This window comes from Natator depressus, chromosome 16, assembly GCF_965152275.1.
Source record: "Natator depressus isolate rNatDep1 chromosome 16, rNatDep2.hap1, whole genome shotgun sequence".
In the NCBI taxonomy this organism is placed as follows: Eukaryota; Metazoa; Chordata; order Testudines; family Cheloniidae; genus Natator; species Natator depressus.
The window spans coordinates 18,116,827-18,137,839 of NC_134249.1; the positions used below are offsets into that span (position 1 = coordinate 18,116,827).

Sequence of the window (21,013 nt, forward strand, 5' to 3'; positions counted from 1 at the left end):
CTCCTTTGTCAGCCCCTTTGATTATAATGTCAGAGTTGTTTCTGAGGCTGTGGATGGCATTGCATTCTTACGACTGAAGTTATAGGGCAAGTGATGCTGTTTGTTCACAATTTCAGCCTGTACCGTCTGTGGAAGCACTCTCTGTAGAAGTCCAGTCTGTCATTTCAACCGTCAGGAGGAGCCCACGCAGAATTATTCTTCTTCTAGTGTTGGTAGGAGGGTTCCTGTGGGTCAGTGCACTGTTCAGTGGTGTGTTGAAAATATTCCTTAAGTCGGAGACGACAAAAGTAGGCTTCCAGATCACCACAGAACAGTATCATGTTCGTGGGGGTGGTGGGGCAGAAAGAGAGTCCCCGAGATAGGATAGACTCTTCCACCAGGCAAAGTGTGTGGTTGGATAGATTAACAATATTGTTAGGTGAGTTGAGAGTACCATTGTTGTAGCCCCCTCTGGCATGTAGGAGTTTAGATAGTTTACTGTCCTTTTTCCTCTGTAGAGAAGTGAAGTGTGCGTTGTAAATGGCTTGTCTCGTTTTTGTAAAGTCCAGCCACGTGAAAGTTTGTGTGGAAGGTTGGTTTTGTATGAGAGTCTCCAGTTTTGAGAGCTCATTCTTGATCTTCTCCTGTCTGCTGTACAGGATGCTGATCAGGTGGTTCCTCAGTTTCTTTGAGTGTGTGTGGCACAGTCTCTCACCATAGTCAGTATGTCAGTAGTATGTCGATTGCAATGGATTTTTTACCTTCAGTCCATTTGTTATGATGTCCATCTGTTTGCATTTGGAGAGGAAGATGATGTCTGTCTCTATCTGTGTGAGTTTTTTGCTGAGGTTGATGGATTTCCATAACATCTGTTATGGGTGGTTTCTACTTTCTTTCTCCCCAGGGAAGAATTGTGTGCACACTGGAGTGTTTTGTTTTGGCAGGGTTTGGGTGATTTTTATCAGCTGTCCACGTTGCTCTGTGTTTATCTCAAAGAAGGCCAGTCAGAGACGTGCGCCTGGCACTTGGAGCAGAAAGTGGTGAAATTTGTGATGGTTCTTAGTCCCTGGGGGAGTTTGTTGCCCAGTCTCAGACTAGTCTCCAAGAAAGCTCTGTCCCCTGCACACACATGCATTGCCCTTTCCAGGGGTAACAATCTCTCTTATTTTACATTATAAAAATATACTTTGTTTCCTACTCAATCTCCCCTACACAGCAGCCGTTGGCCATGATCTTCCCCAAACTTCCCTTAAGCCTTGGGAGCAGCTAGACCCTGATCCTAATTGCACTGAAGTCAATGGCAAAACTCCAAGCAACTTCAAATGTTTCTGGAACAATCCCCTGCAGAATTAAGATAATAAACCTCCCAGAGTAAGTTTCTTAACAGACAGAAAACACAGCGTTCAGCAGCATGTCATTTCCAGAGAACAAAGAACAAATCACAAGTAGGACTGATCCGATGCATTTGATTTATAGTCTTCCAAAAGGAGGAGAGACACTGTGTAATTTGTTATGGAATTTGGAATGAAGTTCTTTTTTTAAAAAACAAAACACAACAACGATTACAACGGAAAATGAGCACTCTTGGCATGCAATGCAAAGTACGTCCCTGATCTTATGAAACACTTAGGGTATTTTCCGGGTCAGAGAGCTTGTGTGCATGTGATACAGTGTTTTCCTGGAGCCTAAACAACTCAGAAGCAAATGCAGAAATAATCCTGTCACCAAATATGACATATATGGGTACAGTAAAGTAATATCTGAGGAGTCGCCTAATATGCAAAAAAACCAACGAATCACTCCGGTCACCCTGTGCTGTGATGGGTTTAGTACCCTGGCCATGTCCTGTGTGTATGTGGATACTAGAGTGTATATTGCAAGTGTGTGCATGCACGTGTAACCCACACACCTCCTGGGTGTGGTGTTCTGTCCTCTGTAGTGGCACCGAGACCACTTAGAGACTGAGTCTGCTACAGCCTTACCTAATAAACATGTGGCTTTCAGCTCATGCCAGAGAGGCTCATGCATTTAGCTCCAGCGGTTCGATTCCGACGCCCGGGGTCAGTCGGTGTTACACATGTGCATGCACACACACCCACCCTCCATTCTGATGGACACGGCACAGCCCGTGTGTTGCTTGGCTGCTATCCCTTGAGCATTATTAAATGGGAACAGCTAGATAAACTGCAACTTGACGTTAACAGACAGAAACGGGAAGATTTATTCCTAATTATGTTTTCACCATCTGAGATCTGGGCCCAGAAACCGAAAGCCAGGCTGCAGACGTCTTGGGGGTGCGGTCAGAGAATGCTCAGGGTCATGGAGATGGCTCATTTTACTAAGATGATTTCCCGTATTAGCTTGTTAGAGGCAAACCACGTTGTAATACAACACAGAGGAAGCTGCCTTATTTGTTTCCCATCCCTGGAGGTATGCAGTCCTTATGGAAGTGAAGGACCATTAGCACGGCTAAAGGCCAGCCATGGTATCAGACAAGTGCTGCCCAAACTTCTCACTCCTTGTTCTGTTACAGTCCCGGTCAGCTGCACCCCACCTGTTTCAGTTTGTGGCCACTGAAGCAGAGGCTCCATGCAAATGACTTTGTGATGTGGGCGAACATCCACCAGGGACTAGGATGAGATGACTCACCCCTAGCAGGAGCTGACCCCATCCCTCTAAGGGCCTCAGGGCTGACACGCTACCCTGACCTCTGCCCTGCCTTTTTTCCCAACCCAGCGATCATACTTTTTAAAACCTGCCTTTTAAAGGACTAAAGTTATGCATGCGCCCCCGGTGAAATGGTGGCTGCTTCCACTGGAGCATTTCACGACAAGCGCAATGGACCAAATCCTCTGCTGGTGCAAACTGGCTGAGCTACGGAGGATCTGGCCCAATCACTTTTTACTGACAAAATCATCAGACTTTGTCACTTGTGGTTATTCCGTAAAGTTAGGGGCTGGATCTTACGTCCAGTGAAACCCGGGGGAGCTTTGCTATTGGTTTCAACGCAGAGGCAAGGCCCGGGCAGAGGGGCATGCAAGGAAGACAGGATAGAATGACACTGATCTAAAGTGGGAGTGGCTATATGTTCCATAAGCACCAATAAGAGCAACTGCACATGGGAGTTTTTTTCCTTTCACCAATAGGAAATTAACACCGATGCCCTTGCAATTCAGGTAGAATATAACATAGATCATCATCCTGTACTGATAGGGCTGGTCACACTGGGAAGCTCTATTTCCTGGACAGCTCTGCCACACTTAAGGGCATAGGTCCCCATTTTCAAATGGGTACCTAAGGTTAGGCACTTAAATCCATATTTAGGCACCTACATAAGCTCATTTTTCAGAATTGCAGACAGTGGCTAGAGAAGTCAATAAGAAGCAACGGCGCTAAGCATTGCTAAGAGTTAGTCCACTTTTACTTAGACACCTAAATGTGGATTTAGGTGCCCCAGTTTGAAAACTTTGGCCTTAATGCATGTAGCTATGCAACCAGCAGAGGAGGCTTCAGCCAGGATCTGTTTCTTGGTGGTCACAAAATATCACACTCTCTCTCTTCTGTATAGATGGAGGAGGAAGTCATTTAACACCAACTGTGAAATCCATAGGTAAATCTAAGCTGGGGTTTTGGGTTCATCTGAAAGTCCATCAGCACCCCTAGTGCAGGTCTCGAATCTGTTCACAAGGTTGTATGATAGAGTCCCTTTTGCCACAGAGATAGACCTGAACCAAAACCCTAGATCCAGTTCCCTTCCCCACTTGCTCAAATCTTTGGGATATTCAAAGTCTCCATCTCGATTTTACAGTTTGCTCCGGGGACAGATCCTCAATTGGTGTAACCCCTTTCCTTCTTAGTAATCATTTATATTGCGACTACTGCATAAATAAGACTATTTGAGAAATCAAGAGAGAACAGGATAGTTTAGCTAGTTTAAGAACGAACTCCCCTAAAGTTGGGCAGGATTTGAAATGTTTTGAAGAAACGTACAGAGGAAGCACAATGAAACTCGAAGGCAAGGTGCAACACCATCAAGATTATAACCTCACAAGTTGAACCTCACTTTAGAAATGGCACTTTCAGTATAAGCTTTTTTTGTGCCCAGTCGTCAGGCGGCCTGAATGGACATAGCTCCAGTGGCTTCAAAGAAGGGATGCTGATTTACAGCAGAGAAAGATCTGGCCCTTTGCTGTCAGTGGACCATTTTCAACACTCCCTTGTTGGCCTGGAGCCATTGTCACATCTGTGTGACTGGGGGAAGCAGTTGCAGGGTGTGAGTGCAGATGGAGGTTATTCTAAATGCTAAATGGGAATAAGGAGGTGGGCTTCCGGTAAAGTAGAACTTTTCAAGGCACGTTGGTACGGAGGACTTGACAGCTTCCTTTCAATAATTAAACATGCAGCTTCTGATGCTGCATCCTGATTGGCTGAGACGGTTTGGAACTCCAGGGCATGGCTTATAATAAATCTCATCTATAAAAAAATAATCACAACCGTCACAACATGCAGACATAGCTTTCTGTGACAAAGAGCTCCTACTCCGACCAATCAGTCCTGGACAAGCAGTTGCCGCCCATATGGCACACTTAGTGAAGGTCACTTTTCAGGCATCGCCTTAGGTTTCTCCTGCATCTACACAGCCCTCCTGGGATTTAAGGGTCTAGATGTTTTGTGGGTAGCCAATGATCCATCCAAGAAGCCAGGTGGTGGTTTGATTGGTTGGTGTTAAGTACTTCCAATGGATTGAAAATATACTCACCCCCCAATTTAAAAAAAAAAATGTTTTACACCAGGTTCCCTGGAACACTAAGGGTATGTCTACACTGCAATTAAACACCCACGGCTGGCTCATGACAGCTGATGGGTTAACTGACGGAGTCAGCAGCAGAGCAGGGTGAGAATTTTGGGGTTGCTGGGCTTGTTTTCACTGTGGCATTAGCACAAAGTATAACCCGAGTGTTGCCCCTAACCCAACTTCCATCCACACACAAAGCTCTCTACTCGTTAGGTGATGCTTTCAGCTCAAGCTAGCTGCGTGTCACAGGGGTTAAGGGATGGGAAGGGTCTGTTTGAAGCTTCAGGGCTGCTGATGCTTGAGCGAAGAATGCAACAGTTCAGGTGAGCGCAACTCATCAGTGGTGCTTTCAGCTCAAGCTAGCTGCGTGTCACAGGGGTTAAGGGATGGGAAGGGTCTGTTTGAAGCTTCAGGGCTGCTGATGCTTGAGCGAAGAATGCAACAGTTCAGGTGAGCGCAACTCATCAGTGGTGCTTTCAGCTCAAGCTAGCTGCGTGTCACAGGGGTTAAGGGATGGGAAGGGTCTGTTTGAAGCTTCAGGGCTGCTGATGCTTGAGCGAAGAATGCAACAGTTCAGGTGAGCGCAACTCATCAGTGGCTGATCCAATCACTCTGGGTAGCTGGAGCGTTGTTTTGCAGTGTAGCAGCTCTCCCGTGAGCTAGGCTAGCTCCAGTGGACTAACTCCAGCAGTGAAGACATGCCCTGAATCACTTGCAGAGATCATTCCTGAGAGACAGCCTCCTTCCACTGGAGAGATGCCTGACTGGGCATCACTAGTCCTTTCCACAACTCCTTCAGGAGAACAAGGCCTGGCCACATTGCAGGGCATGGGAAAAATGGGGAGCTCCTTGAGGTTCCGAAAAGGATGAGCATGAGAGGAGTGAAAAACGAAAGTACTTCTGGCTAGGGCCACTTCATAGAACAAGGTCTCATCTACACATATATACGTATTGTAATTGTGTGCACACATACATATTTCTTCCACATGCACACAGGATGGCCGCCATCTTGGCCAGTACGCTGAGAATTGAACCAAGGGACCACCAGAGCTGACAGCATGAGTTGCTATAACTTAATCTAAAGAATCAAGGCTCTGTAGCTCTGGCTGAAGCAGACACAAAGCTGTAGATTGGGCACAGAGAGGGACCTGTAAAACACACACACGCACCAAACTCCGCTACCCAACACTTGAAATACTCTGACATTAGGGGCTGAGTAGGGCCACATGATGTACTTTTTCGTAAAGGGAACAGCACTATTCTGAGCTCAAGCACACCAACCCTCTTCAGACTGAGAAATCGGAAAGACAGACCAAGCCATAAGCCATGGCAGCTTTTAGCTATTAGGTCACAAAATGCCCCTGATTACTAACCTCATCATTGCCAAACAAAAGAAAGCAATAGCTCAGCCAAAATTCACAATTCTTATTCGCTCTCTGCTGACTCTACCTTCAGAAATATAAAGATAAGTGACATCTATGCATCCAAGAGCCAGAATGTGCAGAACTGCAATGCATTCCATGGATGATTAACAGATTCCCTACAATTTCCTGACATTAGTAAATATTTTCATTAAAAGAAAAAAGTTATTTAAAAACCCTACTAAATTATGTTTTACCTGCATCTAAGTAAGGTATTAAAATATTTTCAATAGTCCCAGCAGCAGAGATGGTCTATGTAACCCGTGCAAGCACCTTATGAGCTGGAGTCACCATAAGAAACACCCATGTGCAAACAGAAATAAAGTCACCCATAAATAATTTCTCCCTAACAACTAATCTGCATTATTGTTGTTCATTATTTGTATTAAAGTAGTGCCTACAGGCCTAAACTGAGAATTAGATACATTCATGGAGGATAGTCCAATTAGCCAAGATGGTCATGCACGTTACCCCACACTCGGGAGCGCCTAAACCTCTGACTGCCAGAAGCTAGGACTGGACGACAGGGGTGATGTATCACTCAACAATTGCGCTGTTCTGTTCATTCCCTCTGAAACATCTGGCACTGGTCACTATCAGAGTCCGCTGGGTTAGATGGACCATTGGTCTGATCCAGTATGGTCATTCTTATGTTTTCAGTCATTTTTCTGTTGGAACGTCCATTGAATGTGGTTCCAAAGGGACTCAACACAATTGTGCCCATGTCCTTTGTTGTCAGTCATGCACTATTGCAGTTAATTCTGAGACAGGTTTTGATACTCTTCTAAAGGACTTGGGGAAAATGGGTAGGGCATTAGACTGGGGTCACATGGCCTCAAGCCAGGAGAAGGTTGGCACGTTGGGAGAGGCTGGGTCTGGACAAGTTAATACTTTCTCCATTGGATCTCACTAACAACAACAGATTTTTCAGCAGCTTTATCAGACTCGGGGATGAATCCAGCTGAAGCAAACGAGAGAGGGGCAGAGTCGGAGAGACACTAGATGGGGAGGGCTCTGAGTTACCACAGAGAATTCTTCCCCAGGTATCTGCTTAGTGGGTCTTGCCCATATGCGCAAGGTCTAACTGATCACCATATTCGGGGTCGGGAAGGAATTTTCCCCCTGGTCAGATTGGCAGAGACCCTGGGCGGGTTTTGCCTTTCAGCTAGTCTTTGGCTGTTAGGTGTATTGGGCTGGGAAATCATAAGCACCAAGGGCCACATCCTCAGCTGACATAAACGGTCATAGCTCCACTGAGTTCAATGACTTAAATGGAGCTATGCCAATTTACATCAGCAGAGAATCTGCTCCTTAACGTCTTGATGAGAGTCCATTTGGGTGTTTTGCAGCATGCTAGCATTTGTCCCCTGGGACTTTGCCTCAAGTTCACTGAGGTAATGTGAAGTCTTTATACAAAAGATGGGGTCTGCGACTCTTGGCAGCATCAGTATTACTGTGTGCGGAAGATGATGAGCAAGGACCATATATGCAGTGCATGCATTCATCACGCCATCAGAGCCATCTGTGGCATTAGGCTAAAGGAGTTTCAACACACTAGTCTTTCACACTAGGAGACTCAAGTGCAAATTGGATTCCAAGAGATGTAGGAGGCCTCCCAATCTTTAGGTCATGACATTTATCCTGTTGGGTATTGTATTTTAAAAATGGGGAAAGAAAGGGGGCTTGTTTGTACTGAATGTGGAAACACACAGCCTAAATAAAGCTTGACTTTTAAATCTATTTCTAGTCACTGTGCCCTTTCCACTCCTGAATGCTGGAATCCCTAAAAAAGGTACCGCGACAGAAGTCACTACATGAATTCACTCTCTGAAGTGTACTGGCTTTGGGTGTATGAATGACAAAAAGCTGTTGCCCTCTAGCAACTGGCCGACAGATGGGATACGGGAGTTACTGCCATCCAGAGGTAAAAACCTTCTTTTGGCTCAGGCGGCAGAGGTGTGAGTTTGTGGAGCTGAAGAAGCAGGGTTCTAGGAGTAACCAAGTGTGTTTTCAGGACACGGATTCATTACACAACCTTCTAAACCCATTTTATAGTAATACTTAACTGTGCCCAATGGATCCACAATAGCATTATAATATATATATATATATATATATATATATATATATATATATAACGGGCATAGGTAATTACTGAGAGCATGACGACCGTAAGTAAAATGGTCCGAGTAAACCAAACCATCTAGGATAAGAGATCCCATTAGTACCTCCTCCTCAGAATCACTGCCTGCAGACATTTCCCAACTTATTCGCTAGAGACTTTAATTGCTTGTCAGATTCACATCTGGCTAGAGCCACATCCTGAGTTGATCTACCATCCCTTGGGGCGAAGGGACTAGAGGCCAAATGCAAACAGCATGAGGGCTGCATTACACAGGAGAATTTTTTCAAATCCATATAAAAGATTTTCACTTATTATCCCTTCTTTCCTCTGGGATGGCGAGCGGAAGTGATTTCTTCTCGGTTAATTGCCTTGGGGGGGACCTGACGCTTGGATTTGCAGGAGCCCAGTTTTGCTGGCAGGAACACAAACTTCTGTTTCTGATATCACTCCCACACCAAATGTAAGGCTGCTCCCATCCAGTATTTGGGTTCAGACAATTAGGGAGTGTGAAGCAAGATGGAGAATTTGGCCTCAGCTCTGGATTTAATTCCTGAATCAACACGCCAGGCGTGGAGGAGTTTGGATCTGAGAGTTCTGACTCAGGCCTACTTTGGTCCAACGGATACAGTATTAGACCGGGATTCAAAAGATCTAGGCTCTATTCCCAGCTGTGCGACTGTGGGAAAACCTCCCTGTGGTCTTTGTTTCCTTCCCATCCTTTTGGGTCTCTCCTCCATTTAGACTGTAAGCGCTTCAGGGCTTTCACGCAATGAACTTTTCCTCACACCCCCAGTTTGGCCACCATACCAAAAGAATCAAGAATTTCATCAGCTCTAGTCCTGGGAGCTTCTTGAAAAATCATCATCCTGGAGAGAGGCTAGCACCTCGTCACACTTGCTCTGGGCTTGATAGAAAATCATTTACAGGCATGTGCCATGATAGGTTAAAGGGGCACTTTTGGGTCTCATCTACTGAAAATCAGATATACCAGCCTTGGTTTGCTGTATGGGCAAGTCAAGGCAGCCGCCTGCTTAGTCAGTCTCCATCCCCCTTCTTCCAGACAGGCAGGGCATTGTAATGCACGTGAATGCTGCTCCCTCACCGCGCTAGAGGAACCCTATAATGTTATAATCTCTTGAACAGTACAGGCAGGCTGAGGGGAGGGACCACACAACACGCATAGGAAAACCCCGTGCCACAGACACACTCACTGGTGATAGCAGCAGGTTCCTTACTACAGAAGCTCAACCTGGCAACAGATTTCCCCACAGCAGGAGGGGCAGTTTGTTTTTAAGGTAGTGCTGGGCAGAGGGATGCAAAATCTTGTCAGTCGGGCTTTGGTTTTGCTGACAAAGGTGGGTTGCAGGAGAGTCGCATTTGAGCTAAATCGCCAGCATTCGGAGGATTCAGGGACATGACCTGAGAACTGGAGCATGTCCATTTTGACAGTGTTCCTTTAAACAGAGAGGGCAACATCCTACTCTCTTCTCAGCGGCGCAAAGGGCCCCAAATGCAATGAAACCGGTGCAGTTCTGCAGTTTCAGACCCCAATGCCAGGGTTCTACACCACCTCGTCACTGCAGGCCCTAGCTTCCTCCACACTGGTTTTTGGCCGTGGCTGGGGCCAGGGCACAGCTGAAGGAGTTCAGAAGCAGGGACTGTGGATCTGTTGCCATATAGTCCCCGTTCCTCCCTAGGGAGGCATAGCAGCAAAGGGGGCCTTAGAAATGGAGGCGGACTCCATCTCCCCTAGCCTTCCATGCATCACAACCCAGCTACTCTGGTTGGGACAGGGGAAGCATGTTGCACTGTGCAATCACAGCCACAGGGGTTTAAGCCTGACTAGGAGGTGCCTGTTTCGTCCTATTGTCTGCCCTCTATTGTCAGATCTCTCCTGCCAGAGAGGTTTTCATGGCAGCATGTGGTGCTGGGCTAGGAGGCAAGAACAAAGAGCAGATGATTGAAAGGCTGAACACCGCACCCCTTTGCAAGCACGGTGACGCATTGTTAAGCAATGAAAGTTAGGAGAACAAGTCAAGGACTGGAAAGGAACGCTGCAATTTTTCATGGCACCGGGCTCAATGACAAATGCTGCTACATACAGCAAGCCCCGGCAGCTGTATAAGAGAAAAGCAACACACTCTTTAGGACTTGCTCCTGAAGCAACATTCACCTGGTACGAGCTAGCTGACATTAGCATGTGGATGGCTCAATAGGCTTTTGTACCCCGTGGCCCGTTCCTTTGTGGTATTCACAGCTGGAATATGTCCGTGTGAACATGAGCGCCGCAGGGGTTCAATCAAGGAAGAGATGCACTGATTTTGAATGTTACTTGCCTGTATTTGTACCAGAAGCCTCCTACCTCCTGCAAGCGCTGGAACAAAAGCGGAAGTCGGAGCACACCCCTCTGTTTGAGAGCCAGAGGATGGGCTTTTCTAAAGCGTTTAAATGAGCTGGGAGCACAAGGCTAAGGTAAAGGAGCTCACGCTCCTATGTCACTTAGACGCTTCTGCAAGTATTACCCTGAGCCTTTTTCATAATGGGGCCCGATCCCATGCCCACTGGAGTCATCAACGGGAGTCTTTCCATTGACTTTACTAGGCACTGGAGAAATAATAATTCACAGTGATGTAGTGCCTCCCGGGTGAGACCTGAAGGTGAGGCCCGGTGGCGTTCAAGCTGGCATCATCACAGGTAGGTGCCTGAACTATATCCACATTTAGACACTTCAATAAATGGCCTGTGGTTAATGCCCAAAAGCTCCCATGAAAGTTTGTGGCACTGCCAGGAACAGAACCCAGCTGGTCTATTCTCCCAGGCCTACTCTAAACCCTGCAGCCTCTCCATTTCCCTCACCCACCGACGTGCTCACTCGCCATTTGCTGGCATGCAAAGCAGGACATCCCGGCTGATGATCTACAGTGACTTCTCCAGGCCCTGTAATCAGCAGCACCTCATCCCCTGAGATCAAGTGCATCCCCTCAGCAACAAGTGTCATGTGTCCTTGGGCAACATGCTCCCAGCCAAGGGCTTGTCTTCACTGCTAAGAAGGATGCCGTTTTTTTAACCTCGGGGCAACTAGCATTTCTGAGCTCTCCCAAGGCAAAAACACAGGGAAAACAAGGCACTTTGGTTAACCTCCTGAGACAAACCCCAGGCGGGGGGTTAGCGCACTTTGCTTTGTGGTAAAACTAACATGCCTTATCTCCTGGTTTTGCCTCGGGATCTCTCTCACACACACACACCATGATCCTGAGGCAAAAAACTCCAGCTCTTCAGCAGTGAAAAAAAGCCTCAAGAAAGGTCAGAATCCAGACCTAGTTCCCCAAAGCAAGTACAGACAAACACTCATTCTCTGTCCCTCCACCAAAGCAGGGTCCGTGCACAGCCATGACTTGGCCAAGAGTCTGAGTACCCTCACTATGCAAGCAGGTCTGATCAAAATAAGATTCCCCCCTCCCCCGTTTGCTAATAGTGGGATTTTAAAAAAAAATCCATTCTATTAGCTGCGGTGTCATTGCAGAGTCACTTCAGGGGTTTCAGTTCACATATAAGGGATTCACTTTCAAGAATGGCTCTTTGAACCCGCTAACTCCTTTATATTTTCAAATAGCTGCATTGCGCGTGCACACATTAAAAATGGACGAGGTAGCATGAACCGTTATTTCTAAACCTCCTGCTCTGCTTGCAGAACTCAGTTTCCAAGGGAAATATACATTTGAAACAGATAAAAGGGCATGCTTTCCAACCCACCCCAAGCAGACCACATTCAGCCGGTGGAACTCACTGCCACAAGATATTATTGAAGCCAAGAGCCTAACATTATTGAAAAGTGACTTTGGACATTTAAATTTTCCCATAACAACTTCCCTTTTAAAATAAAAACAAAATCATTCTTCTAGTTTTGGACTGTTTTTCTTTTTGCACTGCGGCTGTCAATTGCCTAGCATCAACTAGCCGATGGGAGATTAATTCTTCATTTCTTTTCGTTTGACCATTTCTACTAGGAAGCCCTGGGAGGATCCTTTGGTCATGGATATCCAGCAGTTTATAATATTTGGTTATGTATTGCTTCCAATAATCTCTAATGGCTGGACATGTCTACCACATACACTTAAAATCTCCTCTTTCACCACAATGTCGCCAACATTTATCCCCATTCAATCTCTCTCTCTATTATTTAACCTGACTGGTGAATAATCAAAAACATGGCTGCAACACATGATACCTTCTCAAAGCCTCAAAAGGTATCCAATAATGTCTCAAGTATCAGAGGGGTAGCCGTGTTAGTCTGTATCCACAAAAACAACGAGGAGATCAGTGGCACCTTAAAGACCACCGGACTCCCCAGTAATGTCTGGTGTCCTCCTTGTGTCAGAGGAGCATGCAGCCTGCTTGAAAGATGTTTTCACACTGTAGATGCAATTAAACAGCAACCACATGCGTGTGGCTGGGAATAAACCCAGCTGCTGTCTCCCGAACCACCGCGTTCATTTCTGAGAGACTGGCGGGGATCGCACACAATGCAAGAACATTTCCTGCAAGTGCTATTCATAATAGGCAAACAAGAGCCGGATGTAATTACAAGTGCCGTGTCGCTGTATATAATCCATATACCCCTTGTGTTTGCCTTCTGAGGATACAAATCACACCGTATCTCTAGTATGATAAACTAAGGCACAAAGTGAGCAAGCCACAATAGCCACACTGGATGATTCTACAGGGATATTTGGCAACCTGGCACCACCTAGGCTAGTTCTAATTTGCTGCACTCCCCCAGCTTGGGTGTGCAAGATGGATTCCAGCACTTTAATGAAAGAAAAAAATGCCCTCACGGACTAAAGGACCAATTCTGTGCTCATTGAAATTAATAGGAGATCTGCCATGGACTTCAAGGAACAAAGCCCAGCACGCAAGTAGACCTTTGAAAGCCCAAGGCTTGAGTGAACTGCCTTTGGGAGGCTTAGTCAGTTGCAGAGTGCATGGAACATGGATGGTCATTTGGTTGAGGCACAGGACTGGACTCAGGAGAACGGAGGTCAGTTCTCAGCTCTGCCATGGACTCCCTGGGGCAAGTCACAATCTCTCTGCCCCGATTTAGCAAGGTACTTAAGCACATGCCTAACTTTAAGTACTTTAAAGCTAATGGGACTACCCACAAGCCTAAAGATAGGCAACCGCTTGTTGAATTGGGGTGTCCCCATCTGCAAATGGTGACAATAATACTGCTTTAATCCCACGCTTCTTTAGTTAGATTGTGAAGTCTTTGGGACAGGGACTGTCTTCCACTGTATGTTTGTACAGCACCTAGCACAATGGAGACATGACTTCAAGTTGGGGCTGTGTAAGCTATTCTTCAGTGCAATAGAACAACAATGAATCATTACCATTATCTGTAAGCTAAAATGTCCAGATAAAATCAGTGCCCTATGTCTCAATGGGCTTTAATTTATGGCTAGGAGATTGTTTGAAATCAGTTAAATGATCTCCCTTGCCAAGGACAATGTGGATTGAGATTCTCTAGGTGGGGATCCCAGAAGACCACATGTAATTCTTATTACCAGTGATCACAGTAGGTATTCGAGCATTCGTTGCTGATCGCATCTGTGCTCCGTAACCAGCACCATTCACATTAATTTGGTGATCCTTCCCGATTTTTTTCTTTTGCTGCAATTATCAATACCCTATGTAGATCATGCAGCATAGAGTTTCAAGGGAAAAGGTTTTTTCTTTGAGTCTCATTGACTTTGGTATATTGCGCAGCCCACTGATTATTGTTATCATGGTAGCTGTGTTAATTACACAAAACTTCCCTAAGAACAGTCTCTGTATTGTAAAGCACTGGGGTTTTGAAAGTGTCTCCACCAGAGTAATTCAGCCCCACACAGAGTGGGGGATTTTTGCTATGTACGTGCTGTTTATAGTTCTGTTTTTTTAAACGTATATACCCCATTAATCCAGTTATTGGAAATTTACATTAGCACAGGATCTGCAAATAGCCAGGCTCCCGAAGGGCTCTCAAACTCATCCATTTGAGAACAATACTCTCCTTGTGACAGCTGCCCTCTTTAAAAGGGAAGGAGATGTAACTATAGCAATCTGAGGGCAAGGCACAGAAGAGCCTGTTAAATCTCAGGGAAGTGACCAAATTTGGTATGGATTGGGACTGCCCGATTCCCTACTCTGTCCTCTAGCTACCGAGAAGACTATGGTCCATTCCTTCAATGACAGCTCTTCCGCCGATGCGCCATTTTCCCCCCACCTGCTTCAAGTCTGATGTCAGTGGTGGGATTAACAAAGCAACCGGGGAAAAGAAAAGTAGTCAGCTGACTGGACCGGTGATTGATTGAGGAGGGCAGGTGTATTGATACTACGTGACAGGCGCGCCAGAGATTCCAGGAAATCCACTAGTGATTTTACTACAGCTATTGATTTTACATAGAAGGTACAAGATACTATGGTGATGGGTGGCAGTATGAAACAGAGAGAAAGGAGTTAAACAGAGATTCCCTCTCTCTAGGGATGAAAAATTACACCAGAACCACCTCCTTCTCTGTATCCCCACCCGTGTATCCACTTTGCACTGTGAAAAAACACTACACTTGGCTATTACAGTGAGGTGTGCTACAGGAAAAAATATTATTCAATTTCTGTAGTGCCTAGAGGCCCTCACTGAGCTCAGAACCCAGTTATGCTAGGTGCTGCATATACGCATAACACTCTAAGAGACTAGACAAAGGAAGGATCATCATCCCCACTGGACAGACGGGAAAATGAGACACAGAGAAATTAAGTGATGTGACCAGAGTCATCCAGGGAATCTGGGGCAGAGCCAGGAATTGAACCCAGGCCCATCTAGTGTCTTAACCACATCATCATCCTCTTCCTTTTAAGACCTTGGATCAGAGATACAAGCAGAAAAAGTCTCTTCTTAACGAAACAATAAAGCTCCCTTAGCAGCAAGAATCTCATTATGCATGGAAGAGTATTCAAAACGTCAAGGGACATGGTCACTGTGGTGTGTAATGGTTTGAAACCACCTGGCTTTTGTGGATTGAGCAGCCCTGCAGCAACCCAGAGCACAACAAACAGTGGGTGGTGGGTCCTGTAATTGTGTATGTGGTGGGAGGGGGGAGGGTTGTTTAATTAGTGGGGAGATGAAGGTGGGAGGGATAACAGCTTATGTTGAACAAACAACCTTGTGCGACAGATAAACCCATTTTTATCTTAGCAATCAACAGAGGCAGAGCACTAGCCAGGAGGTAAGTCAATGCAACATGCACTAAGGGCTACACGGCACTCCAAACGAATTCAAAAATCTGCCACTGAAATAACAACACAGCACAAGAAGTAAACATACAGCGCCGTCTGTAGCTACAGCTGCCACAGATTAAGTCCAACTGCAGTGGTATACTGCAAACAAAACATTTCATTAACGATAGGCTTTTGCTATTTATAGCTTGTTCTTTGGAGGAAACACTCTTGTCATCACTGCAGAGCTATTCTGATAGCCACCTGAATTACTCTGCGAAGCAGGGTTTCTCTGGCAAGGTCCACGCATCTAGAAAGTCTTTATTAGGTAGAAAGATTCCTTCTGTTACTGAGTAACATATGAGTTTTATTTTATCTTTTTGTCCTTCGTGGGAGATTGCATGATCATGGGACATATTTAAGAAAAACAATAGGCTTGGGGAGCTGGATTTTTTTTAAAATATGGATTTTCCTGTGTGATCCCAAAGTCTAGAGCTAAAAAATGCATTGGGGAGAAAATATCTTCATTTAACAGTGCTGAAGACTATATACAATGTGTGAACAAGGGGACTATATTTGTTCGGTTTTCTAAGCGCTTAGGGTTTGATCCAAAGCCAAAAGTCAATGGGAGTTTTTCCATTGATTTCAACAGGCTTTGGATCAGACCTTTAGAGAACACCTACACTTCAATAAAACACCTGCAGCTGGCCTGGGTCAGGTGATTTGGGCACGCAGAGCTTGGGCTGTGTGGACATAAAACTGCAGTGTAGACATTAGGGCTAGAGCCCGGGCTCTGGGATCCTAAGACATCCATAAAAAACAGCCTCCCTAAGCCAGGGAAGGGGTTGCTGTCATCGGTGGAGACCTCCATAAAGAGGAGCAGGGATCGGGTTCTGAGATGGGAGATGTCTGCAGTCATTTCAGAGAGCAAAGGTTGCTGCTAGTTTTCATATAAAGTTCATCGGCGCTTTGCTTCCATAGTCAAGGCTTTTTAAGATGATGGTGCAAGAAGTGATCTACTTTAAAAAAAAAAAATGCAGGAATGGACAAAAGGTATGTATTTGCTTATTGCTGGGGTAGGTGAGAAGAGGAAGAACTTTGGTGGGCTTTTTTTTTTTTAAGGGTGAAGAAAGCAATCAGCACTATGTATTCTTGTATGGGTAGCTGACGAACGGGGGAAAGTGGGGTTAACACATAGGAAAAACTTGGAGTCAGAAAGAAAGACAGAAAGAGTGTCATCAACACTCTTTGCTTCTGTAATTACTAGCCAAAAGACTTCCAGATAAGAGAATTTAATGGGAATTTTAAAAGCCTGTAATAAAATAAATGTGAAAATTTAATAGCTATACTGTAGGGGGGGAAATATCACACCAATGGACTGCAAGCCATCATGCCTCTTGCATCCCCGCTGTCTACTGGACTTGTGGCTCCAACCAGCCCCCATGAAACTTAATGGGAGTCTCCCAATTGACTTCAATGGAAGTATGTGATTCAGGCCTTGCAGAACGTTATTTATCTACAGCAGGCTTAGCAGTATGGCCAGCTTGCTCTTCCTATAAAGTAATAATACACCTTTCATACCTGGGTACGTGATTAGAAAAGAGTGAATGACCTGCAAGATGGTGTAAGCAACACGCCAAGCCAGGGCCTACGTTTTTAAGATTACCTTTTGCAATGTCAGTGTAATTTATACATGTGGATTTCCCTCCCCTAGCTCCCACAATGCTTTGATACACTTTTCCCCTTAAAATAATAATCACTATAGTCTTCTCCAGGACTCAAGACTACTCTGAATAAACAAACAATGCCTAACTCAGACGCTGCTTTTGATCCTCAAGGCACTTTACAAACATTCACTCACTACAGTGCCCATTGTACCTTGTGGAATCTGTCAGTTTCACCGTTTAGGGCTCATCTTACACACAAAACTTGTATCCCTTTAACCATATCAGTATAGTTACAGTGGTACAAACCCCATAGTGTGGATACAGTTATACCAAAATAAAGGCACTTTATGTCTATTCTTGTATGGGAAGGGGAATCAGCTGACTGCCGCTATGACTGTCTCCACACTTGGGGTTGCACTGGTATAAACATATCAGTAAAAACAACAAAAATCATCCCTCTAACCAACAGTTGGACTGATACAAAATCTGCCTGTAGACTGGAGTGAAGTGACTGGCCAAAGGCCATAGAGAAAGGATCAGAGCTGGGAAGCGAACTTGGGAGTTCTAGACCATGACTCACTCAACAGCAGCACCCTGTATGTGCGAACTGGAGCACCGTTTTTGCCCAGCAGCTAGCCTTCCATGGGCAGATGTGCAAAAGGGAAGGCATTCGCCCCAAACAAGCCTGCACTATGCATCTACTGCAGCCCAATGGTGAAAGTCACAACCCCTAATGCAGCCCCTTTCAGAGTCAGCTGCCTGAAGATCTGGGTAGCCAGGGATCCTTCGGCACTTCCCTCTCTGACACAGGAGGAGTTTTGCCACTTTCATGGAGCCTTGCTGTGGTGCTCAGTGATTGCTTGGCGCTTTTCAGGAGCTCAGCTTCATTTTGTCTCCCGTTCCAACCGGCTGTGCCTAACTAGAGCTACACAGCACCTAGCCCGGAAGCTCAGCCCTTAACAGCAATCCCCCCAGTACTACAGTTGTCAGGGGCAGGCTGAGGGAGCAGCCAGAATCCTGCTCTCCCAAGGTTAGGGGAATCAGACCATCACAGGGAAGGGGAGCAGTGTGTCAACAAACATCAGTGTCAAACTTCCCACACTGATCATAAAGAACGAGTTGGACTTTTTAAACAACGAAAACAGCTTTTCCCTGGTCTTTCAGTCACAGCCAGGGCACCGACCCAATGAAATCAGGCTCCACATTCACCCTGCAGGTTGTGGACTACCAAAATCTCCAAGAGGCTCCCTCTAGCCCACATAATCCCCTTCATTTCAGTGACTGGAGCCTGATTTGCTAGGGTTTTCCTGGCCAGCTATTTAACCGTCATTAGCATTTCAAAGACAGCAGCCAGCCTTTGAAGTGAGTGGTAGGAAAGGGGGACAGTGCTTTGTTTCAGGCCCAGGATGGCTGTAGATCCAACAAGACAGAACGGTGTTTATTCCCAGGAAGAGGAACTAGGCTTGTGTGGCCAAAATCCCAGTTTTCCTGCATGGAACAACCCAGGATTCTACCAGATGCCACAAGAGAGTTTGCATTAAAAAAACAAACACTCTGTGTGGGTTATTTTGGGAATGTACAGAACAGAGGTGCAGTCACCATAAAACCTAAGGACAGTTGGGGGGAAATGCAGGAGTGTGGCAGATTTATTGAGAGAGGGGACATACACAGGACTGTAAAAAGTTTAGGAGGAGGAAACATCTCCCTCTCACTTCTATCTGTGCCCACCCTGCAGTGACTGTGCCCCACTGCACACATGCACACTACTTACACACTCTTTGCTCTGTCTGTACTGCTGGGGAAGGGTATAAACTGTAGTCAGCAGTGCATTTTAATAAGCACCATGTACTGATCTCAAAGGCAGCCTGTTTGCTGTCTAACTTTTAACATGCACACTGCCAATTTATTATCTTTATAGATTCCAATGCGATTAAACACAAGGAGAGTCCGCTGGGGGTGGAGGGGAAGCCAATTTTATCTAAAGCATCATGTTAAAAGAATCTTACCTAATTCCTTTGGTTTGAACGATACTGTGGTGGGAAAGTCTGGATACAGCTGATATAACCTGGAAAGGAGAAAAAAAAAAAGAAACCCTGGTGTGATTACAATAGAAAAGGGAAGCTATAGCTAAAACTAATGGAGAGAAAGATACTTGGGGATCAATTTTCAGACCTGCTGCTACCATTGACTACTACTGAAATGTGAGTGCACAGCCCCTCTGACAAATAGGCCCTTATCTGTTATGTGGTAGTTCCTAGCAGCCCCGGTCATTGATCAGGACCCATTGTGTTAGGTGCTGTACAAACATTGAACAGAAAGATGGTCCCTGCCCCACTAAACTTTATTAAAGCTGAGATCATAACCCTATCAAGAGGCAAAGTAAAATTAGAGTTCTTTCTTCATTCCCATGGCTTCCGAACATTCCAACAAACCAGAAGACAACACACAAGGGCTTTAAGTATTGATGTGACAGCGCATAGGGATCATCGTGTTCACATGACATTCTATCAGTGCTAACACAACTTTTGTTTTTGCTGCTGAATGGAAACAAACAAAAATTCTAACCTTCTAATATAAAGGAAACAAATAGGTAACAATGTAATACAAGGAAATTCCACCTTGAAGCTCATGCACAATAATTCTAGACCTGCTCTAATGGTTTTATGTAATAACCAGTACCTCTTGAAGAATTCTAGCCTTGTATTCTTCTATTGGATGATTTATGATCTTTTTGCACATGAAATAAAAAGATTGAGCCAAATTTCACTGCTAGCGTAAAGTGGGCTCAACTCCTATCATTTCAATGCAGTTGTGTCCACTTATGCCAGGGTGAACTTGGATCATTGTCTTGTTTTCATAATAGATCTAACCCAAAATCTGATAAGTGGCATACAGAAAAAATATATCATTAATATGTATGCTGTGAAAAATTCATCCTGTTTTTCTACCAGGTGTAGCTCTGATAACTTTTGTAAATTGACAAAATATGTTGCAATTTTGACCTCTAATGAGAAAAACTGAACCCACTTTTCATTTAAAAAAAATAGAACCTGCAACCATCATTTTGCAGCCCCTGGAAAGAAAAAAAATTAAACCTTATTTTATATTTCCTTGCAATATTTTCTTTCCTGGATCTCCTCTTTTCCAGCTGCTTGGCATCACAAAATCCTCTTTAGCTAGTGAACTTCCAAGGAAGTGGTTAGTACCTGGGCGTGGCAGTAAGGACTCCTGGGTTCTATTCCGGGAACCACCACAGAATATCTGAGCTTCACTAAGTGCTAGCTTGCCTTGGATTCAATTTCCCCATCTGTAAAACGGGGATACAAGTTCTTACCTACCTCACAGAGCTGTTAGGAAATGTTTATAAAATTGCTTTGAGATCCTCACATGCAGGATGACATGTAAATGCAAAGCTTTACTAGAACTATCAGGTGACATCATGAACTGGTAACTCAGTATTAGGACCAGATTTTCTGAAGATCTCAGCATCCAGCAGCTTCCATTGTGATGCCCTCTGTGCTGAACTTTCTTTCAAATCTGGCCACTTTATTGCCAGGCAGGAAAACATGGGCTCTGCTCTTGGATTCTTGCTGCCCAGGCTAGCAGGGGACAGGAAGGCCTCAGGTCATGCTCATGACCAGTGGTACTGGAACAATTTGTACAGTGGGAGTGCTGAAGGCAGAAACCATGTACTTTGGTTGTTATTATTACTTCAAGCCAGGAGGAGCACCAGCACCCCCAGCAGCCCTAGTTCCAGCACTTATGCTCACTACCA

The 21,013-nt window shown here is 45.2% G+C and overlaps 1 protein-coding gene across 2 annotated transcripts in view; it reads right to left on the reverse strand.

Moving 5' to 3' along the window:
* VAV2 (vav guanine nucleotide exchange factor 2) overlaps nucleotides 1–21,013 on the reverse strand; it is a 312,388-nt gene that overhangs the window by 97,661 nt on the left and 193,714 nt on the right. For both annotated transcript variants that reach the window (XM_074973337.1, XM_074973338.1), the window contains exon 3: nucleotides 19,245–19,303. In XM_074973337.1, the coding sequence (XP_074829438.1) occupies nucleotides 19,245–19,303 (59 nt within the window). The remainder of the gene's footprint in view (nucleotides 1–19,244; nucleotides 19,304–21,013) is intronic.